Genomic DNA, 24,040 nt, shown 5'->3' on the forward strand with positions numbered 1-24,040 from the left:
TACAAATGCTTTATCCGCAACATAAAATTTAATAAATCTATATAAATTCATTTCATAATTTAAATGTATATAAAAATCGCATAATGATGAAAAAAAGTTAAACCTTTAGGACTTGTTGTAATTTAAATCAAATCTTTTAATTTTTATAATAATAGTTAAATTGTATTTTTTTTTTTGCAATAATTGTTAAATTGGTGGCCAAACTTACAACAAAAAATCAAAGTTTAGCTATTATTGCAAATAAAAAAACAATTTGACTATTATTATAAAAATTAAAAAGTTTCATTTAAATTGCAATAAATCATAAAGGTTTGACTTTTTTCGCCATTAAACCTATAAAAATCCAATTTAGACAAGAACCTTTGAAATAATTCTTGTGTACAAGGCAAATACAACACAAGCAATAAATGGCCCGACCCAAAACACCCAATGCCCATCCCAAAGCTCACCACCTCGAACAACTGCTGACCCAAAACACTTCGCCGGATTCAACCCAGCTCCACCGTAGCCTTTAGCATCAGTAACCAACGCCGAGACATACCCAAGAAGCCCTAAAACTGCTCCGATGGTCACAACTACAGTGACTCTACCAAAAGCCTTGGCTTGACGATCATCAAACGCTGATCTTATAGCAGCAAAAAGAAAAATAAACCCACAAATTGTCTCCATCCAAAGGGCTCGGCCGGTGGCTATACCCATAGTCGCCGCCGGTCCTTCTGGTCTGGATGCGTAGACGCGAATGGTGCAGCCACCGAGTGCATAAGTTCTCGCAGTGTCGGTGTTGATTACAGCCTTAAGTGCTAGGGCACCAATAATGCCACCAATGCATTGAGCTGAAATGTAAATGAAGGCTTTGGATAGGGAAATTAGGCCGGTGAGTGCGGCGGCGAAGGTGACGGTTGGGTTAATGAAGCCACCGGAGATGGGAAATGTAGCAATAACGAGAGTTGATATTATGAAGGCAGTAAGGATTGATATTATAAGAAGTGGTATTGTTGTTTGAGTTTGTGAAGTGGAAATGGCAATGGTGTCTAGGGCAAATGCTAGAATTGCTGTGCCCATTAACTCTGCCAAAGAGGCTCTCCATATCTGTAATAAAGAAAAATAAATATTTTTGAACAATAAGATTTTTGTAATATATTCAAAAAAAAAAAGGTTTTTGTAATATTATAATGAACAGAGTAATCAAATTAAGGCATGAATTTCAGTTTCTTTCTTTTCTCTAATTTAACTTATATTTTTATTTTTGATGATGGTAATTTTTTATTAGTTTGGAAGAGTAAATAAATTTATCCACAACTGTGATGAAGTTAATAAATATACTTTTAATATTAAAATTGAACAGTTTGATCTAATAATTTTATATTTTAAAGAAAATATAAAAAATGAGCGATCTAATAAATAAAATTAAATATAATATAATATAGTGTTTTAAGTTATTTTATGAGAAATTAGTCTATATTTAAACAGAATCATAATTTTATGATAACAACATAAAAATATAAAAAACAATTATAACAACCGAAAAATTTAGATAACATTTAATAGATAATATCTATTTGAACTAATTAATCATAAAAATAAGCTAATGGACTCAAAGACAATTAGTATTTATATGTCGGATATTTCCTTTTTTTTTATTTGCTATTTGAATATATTGACAAAAGCTATAAAATTTATGGACTAAACTAACAAAATGTTTTGATAATGTAGGGAGAGATTTTTAGGTAGATTCAGTCTATCACGTCATCCGTAAACTAACCTATCACATTATGACACGCCATTAAAACAATGGCACTATCGTAATTTTGTTTATTACTTATTTACACTTTTGAATATTAAATTGCGATAGTGCCATTATTTTAATGATGTGTCATAATGTGATAGGTTTAGTCCACGGATGACGTGGTGAACTGAGTCTACCTAAGAATTTTTCCATTATAGATAGTATGACATGTTTTTATTTTAATATCTGCACCAACGAGTGAATTGTAGCTTGATATAATGTATTTAAACCCGATTATTGAAATTGCTCAAGATATCCTTTTTTAACTTCTAGAATCTATTTCTTAGTTTAAGATCCAAATGTTAGATTAGCTGCCATATTAATGAACACAAATTCATTTGACATCGCAATTAAGGTGCCAAGTTTAGTGACATTTGGATAATAAAAAATTAATTTGATACAGTGGATAAAATTGAGGTATTCCAAGGTGAAAAATACAGATACTTACCTTCAAAGAGATGAGCTCTTCAAAGCCAAGGATTTTTCTGATGGAACTTTGCTTCTTTTCCTGAGTTTGTAGTCGTCCATTTTGCCTGCAAATTTTGAATGCACAGAGCAGTAAATAAATTGCAAACAATATAACAAATATACAGTATAAATATTAAATTTCTTTTTAATTAAATATTAATTTTGGAACTTGCATTGTTGCAGAAGCCTCTGGTTGGTGAGGGTTACTCAGATAAATGTTTTCTTCATCTGGAACAACTCCTTCATATGCAGCCATCCTTTTTGTGATGCTTTCCATGGCTTAATATTACTTCATTTTGGTAGGGTTCAAAATATACATATTTATAGTCTACAATATTAGTCATGCAACTTGGACCTAATTAAAGTAATATAAATTATTAGTCCCAAATTATTATAATATTTCATTCATTAATCTTTAATTGGTTTTTCATATAGAATAGGAGGTTGGAATTTGAATATTTTTAATTTTGAACATAATAATTCTATATTACTAGGTTATGCTTGTAGCAACAATCATATTGTTTTAATCTTAATATCAATTTAGCAGTGAAATACCATTGAGCTATAACTCAAATAGTATAAGCGTTGACAGAAAACTGCTTGCTAAATTGTGGGTACAAATCCTCCTATCCTCAATTATCAAAAAAAAATTAGCAGCGAAATATATTAGAAATAATAAAATTATAGTGGCTTAATACATAATTTGACCCCTAAACTATACCATTTTATTCTCTGCGACCTCTAAACTAATTTCGTTTTCTTTTGGACCTCTTAACTCTTTTTTTTGTTCTATTTAACCCCTCACACGGAATGTGCAAACCACGCGCGATGACGTGGATAAAATTGCTGACATGGCTTTTCTGACATGGGGTTAAATAGAATAAAAAAAATAGTTAAAAGGTTCAATGGAACACTAAAATAGTTTAGAGGTTATAGGGAATAAAAGGGTAAGGTTTATGGGTCAAAAAATATATTAAGCCTAAATATATTTTTTTAATTTAAAATAAAAAGTAATATACTTTACATATTATTTGAAAAACTCATCTAAGGCTTTAAAAGTCATGAAATTTAGCGTGTTTTCCAATTTTAACACAAATTTTAAAAATTCAGAATTGATTTGAAAGTTTGAAATTGCAAAAAATTAAAAGTTGGCGTATTAAAATTGGAAATTCGTGAAACACACTAAAAATTATAATATTTTAAAAAATTTAGTCTTTTTTTAATATTATCACAGTATAGTAAATTTATATATTTTATAATATCGTTAAAAACAGACAAACTTCATTCATCATTATTGAAATGTAAACAAATATTTACATGTACAAGAAGTTATATTATGTAATTATTTGACTAAATTTCAATATTATTTTATTTTTCTAGAAGATTAAATGGATAAAAATTAAATAATTATATTTTGGAGAAGGTTAAATGGGTAAAAATTAAAAGTTTGAAGGTGTAATAGGAAAATAAAATAAATTCAGGGGTCAAATAGAACAAAATAGTGTAGTTCGTGTGTTCAATAGAACAATTTATGCTTTTTAATTATCCTTCACGCGCTTCAAAGCGTTTGAAAACACGCGCTTTTGCCACGTTGGAGGAAAAAGGTCAGATCGGCAAAAAAATTGCAGTTGACGGGTTAAATAGAACAAAAAATAAAGTTAACAGGTCCAATAGAATATCAAATTAGTTTAAGAGTCTCAGAGAATAAAAGTGTATAGTTTAGGGGTCAAATGATGTATTATAGTCTCACCTAATGGATTTAACTTTTAATGATTGATTATTTAATATGATATTAGACTATAATCAAAAAGTTCAGAATCTAATTTTTGATAATTGTCGATCTTTTTTATTAATTAAATATTTAAACACAAGATAATATATATTTAGAACATGTACTTATTTATGTTTTAAATTCAATGAGCGTTTATATCCGGATGAATTAAATTATATAATGAAATCATACTTGAAGTTGTTAGGGATAATAAAATTATTATTAGAATCTCACCTGACAAGTTAATTGGTTATTTAGTGTGATATTAGAGCCTCAATATATAATCGAAAAATTTAAAGTTTAATCTATCAACAACTTCATTTGATTAATGAAAATATTTTGGCAAGATAAATTGGATGAGTATTTGTTTATTCTTCAATGCCAACGGACATTAACATACATAAATATATTAAAGATAATAAAATTATTGTTGAAACAATATCTAATAATTTAACTTTTTGAATGAATCTGTTATTTCACAAAATTCTCACCTCAAGAGTTTGATTTTACATATTTTGGGGCAACTCATGAACAAAATATAATTATTAAATTCCACAACAGATTCTTGAATGTTTGGAAATTTATTTATGGCATGAAACAACCCTAGCATACAACTGCTTAGTTCATTTTTATGTTTTGTTCAAACAATTGATTATCATGCTGTATATTTGAGCTAATAAAAAAATTATTAATATATAATGAAATATGTCAACTATGGAATTATTTTATGAAACATTTGGCCTTTTCTTTATATAATTGGAAAAGAAGAGTATTTTTTTTGGTAAGTCTATCCGGTTTTCAAGGTTTCGCCCTGATTAATCCGGATCCGACCCGCAAAAGAAGAGCATTTGTGGAAGGATTTAAACTCAAGATTTTAATAGTTTGATGTCCAACGACCATGATAGTTTGATATCCAACGGTATATCATTTGATTTATAGCTTGTTGGTACATTTGTGCTCATTAATTTAAAAAATAATTTTCAAAACATTCCACACAGATAATTTTAATTTTTTTGGTGTGCATGCATAGTTAGTTCTCTTATAATTATTATTTCAATAACTTAATGATTCTATTACTTAATAATTGTTTTAAGGAATCAATTCTGTTTCACATTATATAATTAAGAATTTTGTTATTTAATAAATATATTTCTAAAGAAATTTTATTGTGGAAATTTTAAAGTAATTTATTAAATAAAATAATACTAATGTCAATATTTTATTAGAAATTCTTTTAAACTATAATTTTTATGATCATTTTTTATTTAAAAATTGAATATGTTGGTTGTATTATTTCAACAATTTCTTAATTTTAATCTATATGTAAAGTTAATTTTAAATATACTTAATCATTTCATATATTAAAAAAATGATATACTGTTATTAAAGGCCTAACATTATTCAAAAATCAAATTTTTATAACTTTTAAAATCTATTCAAACCTTTTAAAATTTATAAATTTATCTTAATTTAACTGATTCACTAAAAAAATCTATCCAAACCTTTTAAAAGTTATAAATTTATCCCAATTTGATCTAGAAATTTATCCAATCTTTTTAAATCAATCTATTCAAATTATGTAGTATCCCAATCAACAACTGTAACCAATGATCTCTTAGCTCAATTGGTTAGAAGTGAGTTCTAAGTCTCTAGAGGTCTTGGGTTCTACTTCCCATTGAGATAAAATTGTATGTGGAGATTATTTAATAATTTATGGAAAGGGCATATATTTGGACTTGAAATTTACAGAAAAAGCAACAAGCAGGACGTAGAAGCGCCAGCTGCGATATTATTCTATCGTGATGGCGAGATTTGTAGACGATGAATTCAAAATAAACAGCATGTATGGCGTGAATGGCGTGAATTTTGTTGCATATTATAAATACTTGTATACGTCAAATGTTGTAAATGTAATAGTATTTATTTTGGACATTTCTATCAAAAAATAAATCGACAGCTATTTTTCTTTCCAATTTTCTTAAATTGCATATTTAATTACTACGTAGGCTATTAAATCAATTTTTAAAAATCAGATAGATTTTTGAAAATTTATAACTTTGAAAGATCTGAATAGATTCTTTTCAGAGGTTAAAACTTCTAATAATAATGAAAATTATATAAATGAATAGTTACTCAATAAATTAAAGGGTTAATTACATATAAAATCACCACCTTTACACGAAATTGCAAAAATAACATGACCTTTAAAACGTGGTAATTCAGGGCATCACCTTTCATTTCTTTTTAAAAATAACACAGGCACGTTTTTAGAAAATTTTTTGCTGATTTGGACACCCAATGAGAGTGCCACGTGTCATGCCACGTCAGTAAAAACGCCTCTAAAAATCTGCCCGTGCTATTTTTGAAAAGAAATGAAAGGTGTGCCTTGAATTGCCACATTTTAAAGGTCGTGTTATTTTTGCAATTTCGTGTAAAGGTGGTGATTTTATATGTAATTAACCCTAAATTAAAAGAACTATATTAGAATAATAATGAGAGCTATTTGATGCAGTCATAGAATAGGGTTTTTTTCAACCATCAAAAGATTATCTAAATATATAAATAGTTTAAATATTAAAATTATGATTTTAAAACCGCTTGATTTTTGAAGTTTCAAACTTTCCTTCTTCAATATAGATTTAAAAGTTATATTCAAACCGCTAGATTTGTTAAAATTTTATATTTTCCGATCTTCATCTTTAAAAAAAATAAAAAATATATATTTTTATCCTCAAAGCACCTTTGATTATTAAGAAAATTCAACAAAGGTTATAATAAGGCTTAATAAATTTTAGATCTAAAAAGATTTATAGATTAAAAATTTAAAATAATATAAATATAAAAAAAATATCGTAGAGATAAATAATAATTTGGGCGGAGAGAAGATGATTTTCTGATTAAGATCGGAAACTATCATTACATTTTTTTTATGAATAACATCTATTTTTATTTTTATTTTTAATTTTGGATTTGTTTACATAATAGTTGATTGTATGTGAAAAGAATATGAGTATAATGGAATGGTTACATAGTCCTGACGTTGCACCTTCATTGAAATAAAAAAATATATAAGTGAAAATTCTATTTGTTTTTTTAAATTCCCTTCAAGGCATAGTAGTGGACTAACGAATAAAACTGCAATTTAGAATACAAAATTCCACAGGTCATTTCTATCATTTGAGTCTCCTTCAGCCGAATTCAAAAGAAAAAAATACTCCCTCCGTCCCGTAAAGATAGAAAAAGTACCCATTTTACAAGAATTAAGAAAGTAGTTATTTATAGGTAATTTGTGATAATTTGTCTAAATTACCCTTTGTACTTTATTAGTTATGTACATTTTCCAAAGCCACTCTACTAATTATAGCACTTACAACTCATTTGTTTATCTTTTCAAAATATGCATTTAATGTTTTATGATAAGCATGTAGGGGTATTTTGATAATTTTTGACTTAACTAACTCTACTTTTTCTATTTTTATGGGATAAAAAAAGGTGGTACTTTTTCTATCTTTATGGGACGGAGGGAGTATAAACTTATGCTGCATGTCCTTTTTAATTTATATATAATTTTTTTACAGTCATTTAGATAATTTTTAATTGCTTACATGAAAGAGAAACTAAATTCATATATCCAAAGTGGATATATATATTTTGAATAAAAAAAATTAACGGTACTTTGACCATACAATTTTATCATTTGTGTCAGTTATATCCAATCACCTAATAAGAAAGATAAATGATATTTATCAAAACAAAGATGAATGATAAAATTGAAAAAAAAAATAGTTCATAATTAAAAAAATTATAAAATTTTAAGAAATTATTCATCTAATTTTACAAAAATTTATATGTTGTTACTAAAATATTTGTATTACTATAGCAAAATTCAAAAGTTCTCTAAATATGGAATGATTTAACATAAAAAATAACTTAAATATTAAACTATATTTTATTTTTATTAAGGACAAATTATTTTTAAATTTAAATTTTTGTGTCTTTTATCAATTACAATCAAGTTTTTAAATTTTTATAATTATGTCTAATTTGGAAAGTTTTTTTGCAATTATGTCAAAAAAATTAAATTTCATTTTTAAAATTTAAACCTTTCCGTCTTTTATCAATTCCGACCAAATTTTTATAAAAAATATTTTTAGAAGTTAGACAATATTTTAAAATTTGGCCGTAATTAACAAAGTACGTAAAAGTTTGAATTTCGAAAATGAAACTCAAAATAATTTTGGACAAAATTACAAAGCAATCCTTTCAAATTGGATAAAATTGTAAAACTAAAAGATATGATTTTTATTTGATTCTCTAACGCAATTGACTAAAAATATGAAATTATCGGGCCAACCTGTTAATTTTTCTTTTCTAGAATATATGTTAAAATTTCATCATAGTTACGGATATATGAATTTATTTTACCTAAATGAAATTCAACATATTAAAAAATTATATTTTAGCAAACTACTCCATGCCTTCTTTTGGTAAGGTCAAAGTAAAACCATAATAAACAATACAAGCCAAAAACGGTCCAACCCAAAAAACCCAATGCCCATACCACAATGAACCTCCATGCACCAAAGCTGACCCTAAACATCTCGCAGGGTTCAACCCCACACCACCGTAGCCACTCTTTCCCGTTACAGTAATCGAAACAAAAACTGCTAATCCCATAGTTGCAGCCAACACAACACAAATCATTACTAATCCAAGTTCTTTAAACCTTCTCTTATCAAACGCAACCGTTACACCAACAAACAACACCAAAAAAGTGCAACAAAATTCAAGAACTAGTGCAGTCTCTAGGGTTATTCCAGTTCCGTTTCGGTCGTTTATTTCGCACCCTCCTAACGAGTATTTTTGCGCTGTATTTGCGTCCATTACGCTCTTGATTATCGTATAAGATATGATTGAACCGAGACATTGCGCCGTGATATAGAACACGGCGCGAAGTAATGATGTGAAGCCTTTTAGGGCAGCAATGATCGTGAAAATTGGATTCATGTGACCTCCGGATAGAGGGATAGTTGCTAAAAGAAAAAAGAAGGCGATGATAAAGACAGCAAATGGGACTAGAATTTTATTAGGTTTTTCGGATTCATTTGATGATTCTAAGCATGAGATTATGGAAATTGTTAGTGTGAATACAAGGAAGGTTGTTGCTATAAGCTCAGTAAATGTTGCTCTCCACATCTGTAAAATTTATGAACATAAACATGAGGAACATATACTTATAGAGATATAGGGTAATTGAATTTAAGGGTACTTAAACCATTCTATTTTTGCAATTTGATAACCAAATTTTAACTAATTTTATTATGGTTAGTAAACCTTAATTTTATATCAATGTGAGGTTTTCAGTGACAAATGTATACATATATAGCAACCGGATTTTATTTTGTTTTACTTTAAAATTTGTCATGTACATACATAATTTGATCTAAATTAACATTCTGATACAAAATAAAATTATACATATATGACAAGTTTTCAAAATAAAATTACTAAAATCTAATTTTTACATGTCAAAATCTAGTTGGCACATATATATTTTGGCCAGAAAAATATAATTTGAAATAAAATTAAAATTTAATAATCAAAATTAAAATAAGTCAAAGTTAAGTCACCAAAATGCATAAAATGATAATTTGGAAACCGTCAGGATCAATTTCCACATGCACATACTAAACTAAATCAATAAGCTATCAGTAATTTTTCTGTTTAATTTCATTTTGATCATAAAACATTAATTTATTCAATTTAGATAATAAATTTCAAAATTTCAAGTAACAAAAAGTTCTTTATTGATATTATTCCAAATTAAGTCTGAAACAATTGCCACATTTTATTTTTTCTTACATTTAAATTTTATTTTATTTCATTTCGATGTAAGAACAAAAATATATAGTTTCATGATGTGGCAAGATATTGAACAAAAAATAAAGTTCAACATCTAAATTGAAATGAACTAAAATTTGATTATCAAAATGAATTAAAATTTAAAACCGGGTTTTCTTTTTTACCTCTAGAGAAAAGAACTCATCTGCCCCAACGTGATCAAGAAAGTTTGTCTTTGAAGATTTTGTAAATATGAAATTTTTGATTGTCTGGCCATTTTCAAGTGATTTTGATGCAAATGGTGATTGATGATTAGCAACTTGTGGGATAACATTCGAATCCATATGCCTTAAATCTATAATAAATCAAGAAAATTAAGGAAAAGATTCTTTAAGGATGTCAAATATAAATTTTGTTTTTAACCATTTGATTTTGCTGATCAAAGACTGATTTCAACTATAAAGATCCTAAAGTTAAATATTGTTAAATTTTGTAATTTAGCCCTAAAATTACTAGGTGAAGTATATTCATCATGCATACTATAAGGTTCCCTTATTCTTTTGTAGATAATGATTAAACAATGAAATTGAACGTATTACTAAGAACTAGCGAGGATAACTAAGGGTATTTATCTGGATATGCTCTTCTCTTCTCTAGTTAAAGTTCGATTTGTTTATGCCACTAATTTATAATAGTTGATCAAATTATTAGCATAATATTGCTATATGTCCCCTTAATTAAGGATTAATTTAAAATTCTAAGCACCTATTTCTTAAGTGGAGTATTTTTTTTAAAAAAAAAAACAAGTTTTAAATACTGGGGAAAAACAGCAAAAAAAGACCAAATTTCCAAAAAAACGCTTTTTTTTTTTTTTTTTGAGAATCAAATAGGAACTTTTATTAACTTAATGAGAAAGTTACAAGTTCATTGACAGGATAAGGAGCATATCCATCAAGGCTACAATCCTTGCCGAGAAACATACCCCACTTTGCTAACGAATGGGCTACCTGGTTAATCGATCTAGGAATATAGCTAAAACAAACATCAAGATCCGAAGTAGCAGCAAGGCAATCTTCGACTAAGAGCTGCACTTGGTCCATGGAATTCTTTGGCTGGATGAGACGATTTATAACAGCTAGAGAATCAGCTTCAAACTTCGCCTTCGTCACGCCTAGGTCCTTGATCATCTGAACTCCCAACCTGATGGCAGCAGCTTCTGCACATTCTGCATTAGTGATTCCAGGGAGAACCGTTACACTACATCGAACAACTTTGCCCGACGAGTCCCTGCACATCACACTGGCGACTGAGCAACGGCGACCCTCTGAGACGGCAGCGTCAGTATTCACTTTCAGGTAATGAGGAGGCGGGGGTTCCCAAATCCTACCTGAATTATCAGCTTTGGCCACTGACTGAGCATTATTCTCTATCGCGTTACTCAACATGCCATTAATACAAAGGAATAACCTCGGCGGCGCCAGTCTCGGATTATCAAAAACCAAGTTGTTACGATCCTTCCAAATAACCCACAAAGTCAAAACGAAGACCTGAACATCGTCACCCTTCAAAAGCTTAAACATCGCTGCAATCCACTCTGTCAGTGATGAACATGCTGATAAATCAGTTCTAATGCCTAAAGGAGATGCAAGCCATAAGCCTCGAACACACTCACAATCTTTGAGCGCATGGGTAGCTGATTCCTCCATTAAACCACATCTAGGACACAACGGGGAAATAGGAACCTTCTTTTTCACTAGATTGGCGTTGCAAGGAAGGACGTCATGACAGACACGCCACAAGAAATGCTTAACTTTAGGAGGAATAGAGCATGCCCAGATTTTGTTCCATAACTTCGATTCAGGCGTTGGTTGAAGAGACGTACCAGGTCTGGAGCTGTCGCGTCTTTTACATTCCTGAAAGTAACCTGATTTTACGGAATAGAAACCAGATTTATTCAACGGCCAAAAAACTTTGTCAGGGGGTAATCTGTTACTAAGAGGGATTTGAGCAATTCTCTCAACATCTTCTGCATCAAAAACTTGAACCAGTTTATCTCTATCCCATTCAGCAGTCTCGCTCTTGATAAAATACGCCACCTTGCACCCATGCGGAATATTTAGAGGACCCACAGGTTTACGATTAGGACTCATAGGAATCCACGGATCAAGTCTAACATCGACTGACCTGCCATCTCCAATCCGCCAAAGCAAACCCGAATCCAACAAATCTTTCCCCTTCATAATACTCTGCCAAGCGAAGCTAGGTTGATGAGTTCTTTTAGCTTGAGAAAAATCTGAATTTCTATAGTACTTTGCCCGAAACACTTGGGAGCATAAGGAATCGGGCCATTGCAGCAATCTCCACGCTTGCTTTGCGAGCATAGCCAAATTAAAAGCGTGAAGATTACGAAAGCCTAAGCCCCCGACTTTTTTCGCTTGACAAATGGATTTCCAGCTCACCCAATGGATCTTCCTCTTATCATCCTCACTACTCCACCAAAACTTAGATATAGATCTCTGTAAATCATCGCAAAAAGTAATGGGAAGTTCGAAACAACTCATAATATACGTGGGTATCGACTGGGCCACTGATTTAATTAACACTTCCTTACCGGCTTTGGATAGCAACTTTTCTTTCCAACCCCCAATTCTTTTGTTCAATCTATCCCGAAGGAAAGCAAAGATAGGCTTTTTTGATCGACCTATAAGCGTCGGCATTCCCAGATATTTTTTGAATTCTTCCACCGTTTTGACACCTAAAGCCGCTGCTAAACCATCTCTATTTTCTTGCGGAACGCCAGAGCTGAACACCATTTCTGACTTATCAAGGTTGACAACCTGCCCCGTAGCTCTCTCAAATAAATCAATAATACGCTTGAGCTCATTACACTCCTGTCGAGAAGCTTTCGCAAACAGAATGCTGTCGTCAGCAAAGAGGAGATGAGTGATTCTCGGACCCCCCCTACAAACTCGGCCTCCAGACAACAAACCGCTAGCAGCACTTCTTCTTAACAAGGCCGAGATGCCTTCCATACACATAAGGAACAAGTACGGTGAGATAGGATCTCCTTGCCGGAGGCCTCTCTGAGGTTTGAGAAAACCATGAGGCTTGCCGTTAATAAGAAAAGAGAAAGTAACTGAATTAACACATGCCATAATCAGCTTAACGAACAGCGAGGGGAATCCCATTTTTCGCATAACACCTTCAATGAAACTCCATTCCACTCTATCATAGGCTTTACTCATATCGAGTTTAATTGCTACTGAGCCACTCTTCCCCTGCGATCTCCGAGCCATAGAGTGAAACATCTCAAAAGCAACTAAGGCATTATCAGTAATCAACCTTCCGGGGACAAATGCACTTTGAGATTCATTGATTAGGGACGAAAGAACTGATTTCAATCGATTTGCTAACACTTTTGAGATAATCTTGTAAATCACGTTGCATAGTATTAGAAATGTAACTAAAATGTATTATTGATGCATCTTTGAGGATCTAATGTAGTATATATGTATCCTTTTTAAACATTTATTTTTTAAATAAAGATATATGTTTTGGGCTTAGAGCATATTTTAGGAAATTAAGTGATTTTTTTGATATAATTTAATGATTAACCCTATTTGGTCTAATGAAACAGAAATTCAAAACTTTTTATGTTCTTCCAAATTTAACCGGATATTTTAAATAGCCAACTCAAGGAAATGACAACTAGCAGTAGGTTTTAATTTACTGGAACTAAATATAGTAAACACCACCAAGAAGACTTGCAAACATTTATTATATGAATTGAAATCCACATTAACACAATTATGATCCATAAATCTTCATTAAAAAAAAACCTCAGATATATTATATATATATTACATTTATAACATATAGTTTAAAGTCAACATCCACAAATTTAATAAGTTTGGTGTACAAATGGCCCAACACTTCCAAACCACAAACTAAAAAACCTCTGACAAAACACCATAAATAACCATTATTAACTTCCAAGTCTCCTAACTTCATAAACATGCATTTCATAGGTATCATAAACCTTATTCATAGACTTGAGCTTTTGGAATAATCTTGGTGTAAACAGCAAAAACCACACAAGATATCATAGGCCCAACCCAAAACACCCAATGCCCATTCCATAGATGACCACCTCTAACCAGGGCTGGGCCTAGACACCTTGCCGGATTCATCCCGACTCCGGCGTATCCTTTCGTGGCTGTCACCGTTGTCGATATGAACACAAGAAGGCCCACTACTAGCCCAATTATGCTACAAACCTTAACCGAGCCCAAAGGCTTAGCTTGGCGTTTGTCAAATGCTAGCCAAATTGAAGAAAATAGGAAAAAGAATGTACAAATTATCTCTAGCCAAAGGGCCTGGCCTCTCTCAAGCCCAATAACAATGGGCCCTGCTGGGCCTGGCACAACAACACTTAGAGTGCAGCCTCCAAGTGAAAAAGTTTGCTCTATTTTACTATTGGCTACAGCTTTTAGGGCTAATGCACCTAAAATGCCTCCCAAACATTGGGCCAAGATGTACACCGCGGCCCGTGAAAGCGAAACGATGCCGGTTAATGCCGCTGCGAAGGTGATGACAGGGTTGATATGTCCACCAGAAATGGGGAATGTGGCAATGAGAAGAACTGTGACAGTTATGGCAATTAGAGTTGCCATTATCAGATTTGGTGTTTTTGTTGCAGTCTCATAAGAGGAAATGACTATTGTGTCCATAGCAAAAACTAGAGCTGCTGTGCCTAGAATCTCTGCCACACATGCTCTCCAAACCTGATACCCCATCAGATTATAGTTTAGCAAGATTTAAAGGGTTGTAATTGTCAGAATAAAAAAACATTTATAGGGTTGTAATTGACAAAATATTAAGGAGATCAACTACCAAATTTAACAACTACCCATAAACATTAATCAGTAGTTAGGTTTCTTTATTTGGCTTTATTGCACATCAACTCTTGAATTTGACATATCTACGTTCAGAAACGTTTCCGAAATTCTAATATACTATTAAATTTCTAATTCAAGTTTGGCCTAAATTTAAGTAAAGAATATCAAAAATTGGAGAGATTCTTAGGTAGACTCAGTCCACCACATCATCCGTATACTAACCTCTCACATTATGACACGTCATTAAAACAATGGCATTATTGTAATGACTGATATATTTCTTTAAGGTTACTAATCTTTAATTTGATGCTCCATCATCGGTTGGTACGTTGATGAAATTTGACTAAAATAACTAATGTGATTTTATGGTATGAGTGGCGTGTACATTTTGTTTATTAAAAGATGATGTGGTCCGTGTTTCAGTTCCACACAACATATTTGGTGAGATTTCATTAAACTGATTAAAGTACCAACCGATAACTAGCAAATTAAAGTTCAATAACCTTAAGAAAATAAATCAATTTTAAATATCCAAATCGGTTTTTAACCCCGAATAAATTTATACGGACTTGAGCCGTGCCGGATAGATACTCAGAGTCAGTCCAATGATGAGAACAAGTTGAGTAAGGAAACTGCTTGCACAGAAGATAAGTTAAGTACTAACATTCAAAGAAGAAAGCTCTTTCAAGCCCAAAACAATGTTCATAGCAGTGCTATTTTGCTTCTTCCCACCCTCATTTTTCTCAAATTCTCGCCTGCAAAACCAAACCAAAATTTCCTCCATCAGTTAATAAAACTCAAAAAATTTAATAGCAAAAAAACCCCAAAACTAACAGAAATGGATCAAACTTGCCCTGGTGTAGAGGCAAAGGGTTGTACTCTTTTCCCCACATAGCCATTTTCTTCATCACCAATAAGGCCTGCATTATTTTCTGCCATTTTTATTTTCTTGGTTAATGTTTGTCTATTTTTCACTATATATATAAATATAAGATCTCATATTAATGATAGTATGGGTTGGCAGTTGAGAAATAATTTAATATCTAGCATTGCTCATATTTCATCACTTTAACATCAACTCAACTATTTATATAGTTTCTTGAGCAGCATTATCGGCTACTAATTAAACTACTTTACATTTACTGCATAAGTATATATGAGAATCTAGATATTTTGATGTAGTAGATGGTACTTGTGGACTGGTGGCTGTCCAATTTATATTTATCATAAAGTTCAACCAGATATTATAAAGATAGGGTTTTAAGCATTTATGTGAATGTTTTTATCTGTATATACAACACTACACAAATTATATTTTAATTGTATTTGTCTCACTAAATTACTGATTTTTTTTTATAATTGAGAAAAGGGTAGCGGTAGTGAGAGGAATTTATTTTATGATCTAACGGATTGCTGCCCAGCATTTATAGAATTTGAACTATAATTCATTGGTAAGTAAATTATTAAGTTGATGGAATGAAAGACAATTAGGAATTCATTATAATTGGTTATATTTTTACTTACATGTATTTTTGAAATACAAGAGAATATATATATAACACAACACAATATATATTTTTATTTATTATCGATTATTGTTACCGATCAGTTTTATACCGAATATTGTGAAGGACTAGGCGAGCCCAATAAGAATTTGTCCAGTCCTTCATAGGCAACACAATGCTAGAGTCAGGCGAACCACCTATCCATTCACTTGGACGTGAGATCGTGGGATCATTTTGAGATTCTCGCTGGACGTAACAGCAGTGTGTTGATTTTACCATCAGAGTGATTTCCAGGTTTATCTAGCCTGATTCCTTTTGACATTATTATCTATGCAAGTGCTCGGTTGATTAACTGTTCATTTTTGTAATTATCAATTACCTTGATTGTTTTTCTACTCTGCTCTGCTCACACTACAAGAAATTTGACTTGTTGTGATGAATATTTTTATCACATTAGAATCAAATTTTGTCACAAATGGCATATTGTGACAAATTATGTTTGTCATCGAGTTCGTCAAAACAATCCCGTCTCAATAATGTTATTATGACAAAATAATAAATTTGTCACTATAATTTGTAATTGTGATAAACTATTGTTGTCATAATATATACATATTATGACGATTAACTATATCACAATAAATAAAATTTGTCATTATTAATACTAAATTTGTCATAATAAGTAAGTATTTTTAGTGACAAAATTTATTTTTTTGACGGAATTATTTCTCACAATTTCTATCATGATCAAAATAATTACGTCATTATACTTAATTTTATATTAATTAGTCAATTGCGATAAATTTATATTATCATAAAAAAATTACTGTAAATTTTATAATGTGACTAGATTGTCACTAAATAAAAATAGTGATGAGATTTATTGTCACCAATTTATATTTGATTAAATTTATTTGACGGTAATTTATTTTATGATGAATTATGGCTTAAAAATTTCATAATTATAAAGTACTAAATATTCAATGAGTACCAGTATATAATTATAAAGTACTAAATCGATAGAAAAATCACAATTTTACATCCAAAAGAAAAATGATAGATAAATACTTAATAAAATTTCTTACATACAATCATAAATGTATTCATCTTTAATATCCTAAAAATAATAAACTGCGGAAACAACAACAAGATATGCAAACAATAAAATAAAACTTAATTTATCCGGGAGAGATGTCCATTTTATTGTTATTTCTTTGTCAAATCAGTCACTTCCATCTGCAATTAAATTAAAAGTATACCTTAATAGCAGATCAATAGGTCATATGACCCCTGATTCAAATTGTTAAGAATAAAATTAACAACATATATATTAAGAACTTGAATTAAAGAGAGAAAATCGCATACCTTAATAGCAAATCATTCAAATACTTCTGCTTAAAATTGAAACAAACTTTCCCATAAGGCAAACAACCTGGATCTTATTTCTATTTAAAACTTTGCCAAAGAAAATGATTGTTCATAACCATTATGTTCTTTATTGCATGGAAAGCCAAAGATCTATTGATTCTCAATCTATTAAACAAGATATAAATAAAAAATTAAAAAAATTAGGTTCGGAATGAAGAAGGTTAGATCGGTTGTGGGGATGAAGATGGAGTTGTTACCGTGCTTTGATCGAGAGAGGTTTGTTAGAGAGATTAAAAGTATGATTTAATTTTAGTAATTATTTATAGTGATAGTGTGTTTTCTTTTATTGTTTGAAGTAGTCGTGGCTCTTAATAAAAAAAATAAACATTAGTAATGGCATGACGTGGGGAACTATTGATAACTGCAACACCACTAAATATAATATATAGTGATAAAATAATTAATTTTATCATCAAATTTATTTTTATAATATATAGCGGTGAAATAATTTTTGTGACAAATATTTCCTCATAAAATAAAGAATTTTTTTTTATTGTGACAAAATTATTTGTCTAAATATAAAGTTATCACGCTATTATTTATTTTTTATCTTAATTGCTACAAAATAATCTTTGTCATAATAAATTTATGTATTATGACAAAATTTATTTTATCATCACAACTTTAATTATAATATATAGTGATAAATAATTTTTATGATAAATATTTTGTCACAAAACAAATATATATCTTTTAAAGTGGTAAAAATATTTGTCAAAATATAAATTTATCACAATAAAATCTATTTTTATCTTAATTTCTACAAAAATAATTTTTGTCACAATAAACTCATTTATGATGACAAAATTTGTTTTGTCATTAATATTTTTATCACAATATAGTGAATTTCTTGTAGTGTCAGTATTACGTTTTTAATGGTCTCATCTCGTTTTTTTTAAGTATTTAATTATATTCTTCTACTTTTTGTACGTATAATATTACTATAAGGTAATGGTCCGTCATGTCTTAACTTTTTGAGTTGAATATAAATAAAAGGTACGAAAAATCACATGGATCGAGTCTAATCTTCAGTCAGCCATTAAAGCTTTTATATTTGTTGTCTTAACATTAATTAATTTAATTAGATTGACGCTGAGGAAGAGGCCACTGGCAGACTGGATCACTTTGTATTCTACTAGCCATGCACAATGCACATGTGTAATGGACGTCATCTAGCTAGACCGATTTGTTCTATGGATTAATTAATCTTTGATGCCTTTGTTCGGTTCATAAATGCTCATCGCCTTATGAAAAATATTTAATTTATGATTTTTGTTGTTTTAAAACATCAAAAAAATATTTATTATTATTTTTTAAATTCAACCTCCATAAATAAATAATAATAATATTGATAAAAATCTGGAAGTAAAAAATACCAATGAGTAGTATAAAGTGCGAATTCGAATGTCGTATCCACGGAAAAAACTATCCAATTATTAACCTCAATTTATAACAACAAATTTCAAATTAAATAAATCAAACTAAATAAATTAAGAGATGATTACTTTTTTTTTCCTGACTTTAGGTTATAATTACGAGTTTTCTTATAATTTTCAAAAAGTCAATTGTTTATCCCCTAATGTTTGATTAAGTTAATTACTATCCCCTTCCGTTAATTAATTATGTTATTTGACTCAATTAAATAACCTGGTTGTTAAAAATAAAGTTCATTTTAAAATGGCCTAATAGTAAAAAATATCGAAACCTTTACGACTTGTTGCAATTTAAACCAAACTTTTTAATTTTTGCAATAATAGCCAAATTGCATTTTTTTATGTGAATTTTTTGAATTTTTTGCCACTTCTTGTGTATATTATTATACATCAAAAAATAATAATAACCTAATATGTTAATTGAAAACAACAAGTTTGACCACCAATTTGACTATTATTGCAACAACAAAAGTGCAATTTAGCTATTATTCAAAAATTAAAAAGTTTGGTTTCAATTACAAGAAGTCGTAAAGGTTTGAATTTCTTTTGCCTTTAAACCTTTTAAAAGTCATGAAAGGATTGGTAATTATGACCTAAAGTCCGGGGGAAATTAGTAAGTATCTCCTATTGTATGCCTTGTGAGATAGTTATTTCATTTGATAAACCAAACATAAGTATTATTTCTTGCTATTGTAGAATAACAAAAATGAATTTATTGCCGTTCATACATGTAAAGACAATTCTTTATGTACAAGAAACTCATGTTCTGTTTTGTATGTTTTTGCCTCCACAATGGATAAACCATTAAACTAATTTATTAAGTATTTCTGAGTGTTGACTCACTTAGCATTGCAATATTCTTTTGATAATTCCGATATAATGGTTCTTGTCTGTACTGATTCTTGATGCTACCATAGTCTTAATCTGGTCTCACTCAACTAAATTAACTGTCGCTCCACTCCATTATCTGAGAAACTAAGATGAAGTTATTACTGATTACAATTTTATTAATTGCTTGCTGCACTTTCTCAGGCACCTCTCAAATTTTCATTTCTTTACTCTCTTTGTTTTCTTTTTCGGATTTCGCTTAACAATCTGTCGAATAATCTGCATTTTTTTGTTATGATTCTCAGACTGCTATGATCCTTTGGATCCTAATGGAAATATTGCAGTTACATTTGATATTCATGAGTGGACAACTGACGGGTATCAGGTTAGTACGCTGTTTTTTGCAGTAATTTTGAATTCAATATTTTTCTGAAACATGGGATGTAATTCTGCAGGCCAGAGTAAGTATCGAAAATCGTTATCAGTATCGGCATATCGACAAACCGGGTTGGAATTTAGGGTGGGAATGGACTAATAAAGAGGTAATCTGGTCGATGTGGGGTGCGTTCGCCACAGTACAAGGCGAGTGTAAGGCTTTCAAGTTCCAAAAACCGCACTCTTGCCTGCCAAATCCTGTCATTGCTGATCTGATGCCAGATTCCTTGCCCGTTAACAGGTATGTTACCCTGGTATTTTATTCTAATTTCCGAAAATGCTTCTAAAACTCCGAAAAATCTATATTTATGACTTATTATTGTCAAAACGTTCTACTGCTATAAATTTGTTTCAAAGTTTTGCATATCAGTATTTTTGATTCCGATACTACGTAACAGGTCAGAAGATTGTTGTCATGGAGGCGTTCTAGCTGCCTGGGCTATCGAACCTTCCAATTCATTTTCTTCCTTTGAGATGACGGTTGGAAACTTGAACGGGAATTCAACGGTATCTCCACCGGCTAATCTTACATTATTAGCACCAGGGCCTGGCTACACTTGTAGTCCAGTTCAGGAGACTGAGCCTACTCAGTCATCAGATCTTGGGGGCAGAAGAAAAGTTCAGGTTTATAGTAAGTATATATACAACTTACCAACTGCTTTTTCTCTGATATTAAATCAGAAAATGATGTATATTAATTATTTCAGGAACATGGAAATCAAAATGCACATACTCTAGTTTTTTAGCAAATACGAAACCTGTTTGTTGCGTTTCTCTCTCGACATTCTATAATTCCAAGGTCACAACTTGCCCTGAATGTAGCTGTGGATGCAGAGAGACAGAACTAACTTCGGTTCCATGCATAAGGTGCGTTTCAATACTTTCCATACACCTCAATCACCTTAGGGTGAGCCATGGGACAAAACCGAATAACCGAAACCAAATTGATAAATTCAATTCGATTAGATTGACATTATAAAAAAATTGGGTTTTAATTATGGTCAGCTGTGGTTTTGAACCATATCTAATATCAGTATACCATAACGATACATTTCATTCGGGTTGTTAAGTTAAATTTAGTTTATATTTTCGTGTGAACCCAGGCTAGAGTTTACATATTAAATATTGAAATATATGATATAATCTAGGTGTTACTCAAATATCTTTATGGAAAATCAGGGGAGATTCATCGTCATCGGTATCGGATGTTAATAGTCAAGAAATTGTGAAATGCACAAATCATATGTGTCCTGTGAGAGTTCATTGGCATGTGAAGAACAATTACAGGAGTCATTGGAGAGTAAAACTTACAATTTCTAATTACAATTATAAGAGAAACTATTCAAACTGGAATGTATTAGTACAGCATCCTGGTTTCAGTCAGAAGACCACTGCATACAGCTTCAATACTACAACACTCCCCACTTTTGGCTTCACAGGTACTTAATAGGTGTACTTATTAGATTATTTATATTATATTAAATAATTTTATAGATTATCTAAATAATTAGATGAATTTTTATGTGTCATATCTAACAGATTAATTCAATAACACATTTAATTGAACGTGTTTAGTGTATCAAGTCGTACAATCCGTATTATAAACATGTAACGTTTAATATTTACATATTACTTATTATGCAGATAAAGTTGCCCTGTTCTGGGGATTACAGAACTACAACAAAGAAATATTACAAGTGAATGAGGAACAAGTAGGATCAGTAACAACAGAGATACTTCTAGAAAAAGATTTGAGCATTTTTACTTTTAGCAACGGCTGGGCATTTCCGCGACGAATATATTTTGGCGGCGAGGACTGCGAAATGCCTCTTCCCGACATCTTTCCTACACAACCAAATGCCTGCTCCGCCACAAAACCACCTCCTTATCTTTTCATTCTCCTCTTACTGTATTGGACTTTCAGATTACTCATGACTCGGCTTTGATTTAGTGAATAACTTGTACATAAAAATTGTGAATTTTTCCGGAAGAAATTCTTATATAGATCTTGTCCATCACGACATTTATAAACAGAACTAATGATATTTCACCTCATTATTACATGTGTGAAAAAATTGATCAATTAATCAAATTATTAGATGTGTCTGTATATATATGACAAAGTTGAACATAGTTTATATAAGAATTTTTTATTTTTGGGATGGTAACCTATGGCAATATCGTCTTATTATAAAGACATATACTTTATATATCTTATTTGTACTACCATACTTGTATCACTAAAAACAAATTCTCAAACCCAATGGGGGAGGAGGATTGGAACTCGGAACTCCCAGATCGACTTACAATATCCCCGCCGCTAGACTATATGCCGGTGAGGTCGAAAGAGTCGAAGGCATTAGTGAACAACTGCCTGATGCCCCATATTCCTCGACGTATATAATAAGAAATTTAAGTTCGTCAAAAAAAATCAATCATAGATAAAACACACAACTAAATCAAAAAGAAAACAATAAATTTGTAAGAAGATTTATCCAAATGAAGAAGTGTGCTCAATTAGTCATAGATTGCACGTAATCAGTCCATTTGAAGCACGTATTTTCCATTTTTACTAATCAAGAAGCATATCAATCATATCCTTAGATGGTTGAAACACATGTTGATTACCCTTTTCTAAGTCCTTAATCATAGTTTCAAAAACAACCAAGCAACTCACCATGTGCTTTCATATTTTTTGTACCACACCGTTAGACTTGGCATATGTCTATTAGGGATAATTGTTATAATTTTATGTTATAACTACCATCTCATACTAACACTTTCAAAAGCAATGTTTTTAAAGCGGATCAGAGATCAAATGGCTTCACGAAGGATTTACAGTTGGACCGGTTCAATCGGTTCCACTCGAATTTTTTGATTTTAATAGTTAATAATTATTAAATTTTAAATATCAATAAAGAAAGTTTAAGAATAAAAAGTATGATGACCAACTGAACTTAATATACTAAATTTAATTATGTAAAATACAATTATAAGTGATTAATGTTTTTCTGACATGCATATAATAATATTAGAGATAAGTTTTTTTGATAATTATATTAGAGACAATTATTATTTACCTCATGAATTTATGTGCTAAATACTACTACCCACATGACATTTAAACGTCAACTATCTATCCCCTAACGTACCAATGAGCTATAACTCAAATGGTATAAGCGCTAAGCAGCAAACTGCTAGGTCGTGGGTTCGTTTCCTCCCACAAGCGCTCCCCCTTCCCCAAATTATCAAAAAAAAAAAAAATCTATCCCCTAACGTTTGATCAAAATCATTATTTCACCCTTCCGTCACTTAATTCTGTTAGTTGACTAAGTCAAAGGGTCTTATTGTTATATATTCAGTTCAATTTTAACTCTTAATTTTATTTTTCTTTCAAAAAAACTCCATAAAATCATTAAAATTACCTACACATATTAATAGTATATATATATATATATATATATATATATATATATATATATATATATAGTAAATATATTACTATTTATTGATATTTTTTAATTTTGTAAAATAATTCTATGAATTTTTTGAAAGAAAAATAAATTCAGGATTTTATTTAATTTTTAATTATCAGATACTTTGACCAGGTCAACTAACGAATTTAACTAACGAAAGGGGAAAAAAAT

The 24,040-nt window shown here is 30.4% G+C and overlaps 4 protein-coding genes and 1 long non-coding RNA gene across 5 annotated transcripts; 1 reads left to right on the top strand and 4 right to left on the bottom strand.

Moving 5' to 3' along the window:
- Positions 1–260: 260 nt before the first annotated feature.
- Positions 261–2,553, bottom strand: LOC126682461 (uncharacterized). The gene is made up of 3 exons (XM_050378165.2): positions 2,428–2,553; positions 2,235–2,319; positions 261–1,089 (listed from the first exon to the last, which is right to left on the bottom strand). The coding sequence occupies exons 1-3, from the start codon at positions 2,529–2,531 to the stop codon at positions 349–351; spliced, it is 930 nt and encodes a 309-aa protein (XP_050234122.1). The 5' UTR covers positions 2,532–2,553; the 3' UTR covers positions 261–348.
- Positions 2,554–8,461: 5,908 nt separating this feature from the next.
- On the bottom strand, positions 8,462–9,349 carry LOC126683200 (probable aquaporin PIP2-6). The gene has a single exon (XM_050379044.2). It carries the CDS (start codon positions 9,219–9,221, stop codon positions 8,493–8,495), a length of 729 nt encoding a protein of 242 aa, XP_050235001.1. The 5' UTR covers positions 9,222–9,349; the 3' UTR covers positions 8,462–8,492.
- A 4,340-nt stretch (positions 9,350–13,689) lies between these two features.
- LOC126682990 (uncharacterized) lies at positions 13,690–15,779 on the bottom strand. Its single transcript, XM_050378798.2, has 3 exons — positions 15,618–15,779; positions 15,429–15,519; positions 13,690–14,650 (listed from the first exon to the last, which is right to left on the bottom strand). Exons 1-3 carry the CDS (start codon positions 15,701–15,703, stop codon positions 13,907–13,909), a joined length of 921 nt encoding a protein of 306 aa, XP_050234755.1. The 5' UTR covers positions 15,704–15,779; the 3' UTR covers positions 13,690–13,906.
- Positions 15,780–17,303: 1,524 nt separating this feature from the next.
- Positions 17,304–18,141, bottom strand: LOC126682832 (uncharacterized). Its single transcript, XR_007641527.2, has 2 exons — positions 17,635–18,141; positions 17,304–17,505 (listed from the first exon to the last, which is right to left on the bottom strand). It is a non-coding gene; the product is annotated as an uncharacterized LOC126682832 (long non-coding RNA).
- A 2,115-nt stretch (positions 18,142–20,256) lies between these two features.
- On the top strand, positions 20,257–22,438 carry LOC126683229 (COBRA-like protein 1; the record flags this gene model as incomplete). The annotated part of the gene is given in 7 exon segments (XM_050379078.2): positions 20,257–20,343; positions 20,414–20,634; positions 20,792–21,024; positions 21,101–21,260; positions 21,573–21,832; positions 22,038–22,320; positions 22,322–22,438. Coding segments are annotated over 7 exon segments (1,356 nt in total), but the record flags the coding sequence as incomplete, so codon positions are not given.
- Positions 22,439–24,040: the final 1,602 nt, after the last annotated feature.

The sequence above is a fragment of the Mercurialis annua genome, linkage group LG5 (assembly GCF_937616625.2).
Source record: "Mercurialis annua linkage group LG5, ddMerAnnu1.2, whole genome shotgun sequence".
Classification (NCBI taxonomy): Eukaryota; Viridiplantae; Streptophyta; class Magnoliopsida; order Malpighiales; family Euphorbiaceae; genus Mercurialis; species Mercurialis annua.

Excerpts from the sequence above, each read along its gene's own strand:
- LOC126682990 (XM_050378798.2), bottom strand. The coding sequence starts at position 15,703 with ATGGCAGAAAATAATGCAGGCCTTATTGGTGATGAAGAAAATGGCTAT. Across the intron at positions 15,520-15,617 it reads CCCTTTGCCTCTACACCAGG|GCGAGAATTTGAGAAAAATG; the intron begins GCAAGTTTGATC and ends TTGGTTTTGCAG. Across the intron at positions 14,651-15,428 it reads AAGAGCTTTCTTCTTTGAAT|GTTTGGAGAGCATGTGTGGC; the intron begins GTTAGTACTTAA and ends ATGGGGTATCAG.
- LOC126683200 (XM_050379044.2), bottom strand. The coding sequence starts at position 9,221 with ATGTGGAGAGCAACATTTACTGAGCTTATAGCAACAACCTTCCTTGTA.
- LOC126682461 (XM_050378165.2), bottom strand. The coding sequence starts at position 2,531 with ATGGAAAGCATCACAAAAAGGATGGCTGCATATGAAGGAGTTGTTCCA. Across the intron at positions 2,320-2,427 it reads CCAGAGGCTTCTGCAACAAT|GCAAAATGGACGACTACAAA; the intron begins GCAAGTTCCAAA and ends CAAAATTTGCAG. Across the intron at positions 1,090-2,234 it reads AAGAGCTCATCTCTTTGAAG|ATATGGAGAGCCTCTTTGGC; the intron begins GTAAGTATCTGT and ends TCTTTATTACAG.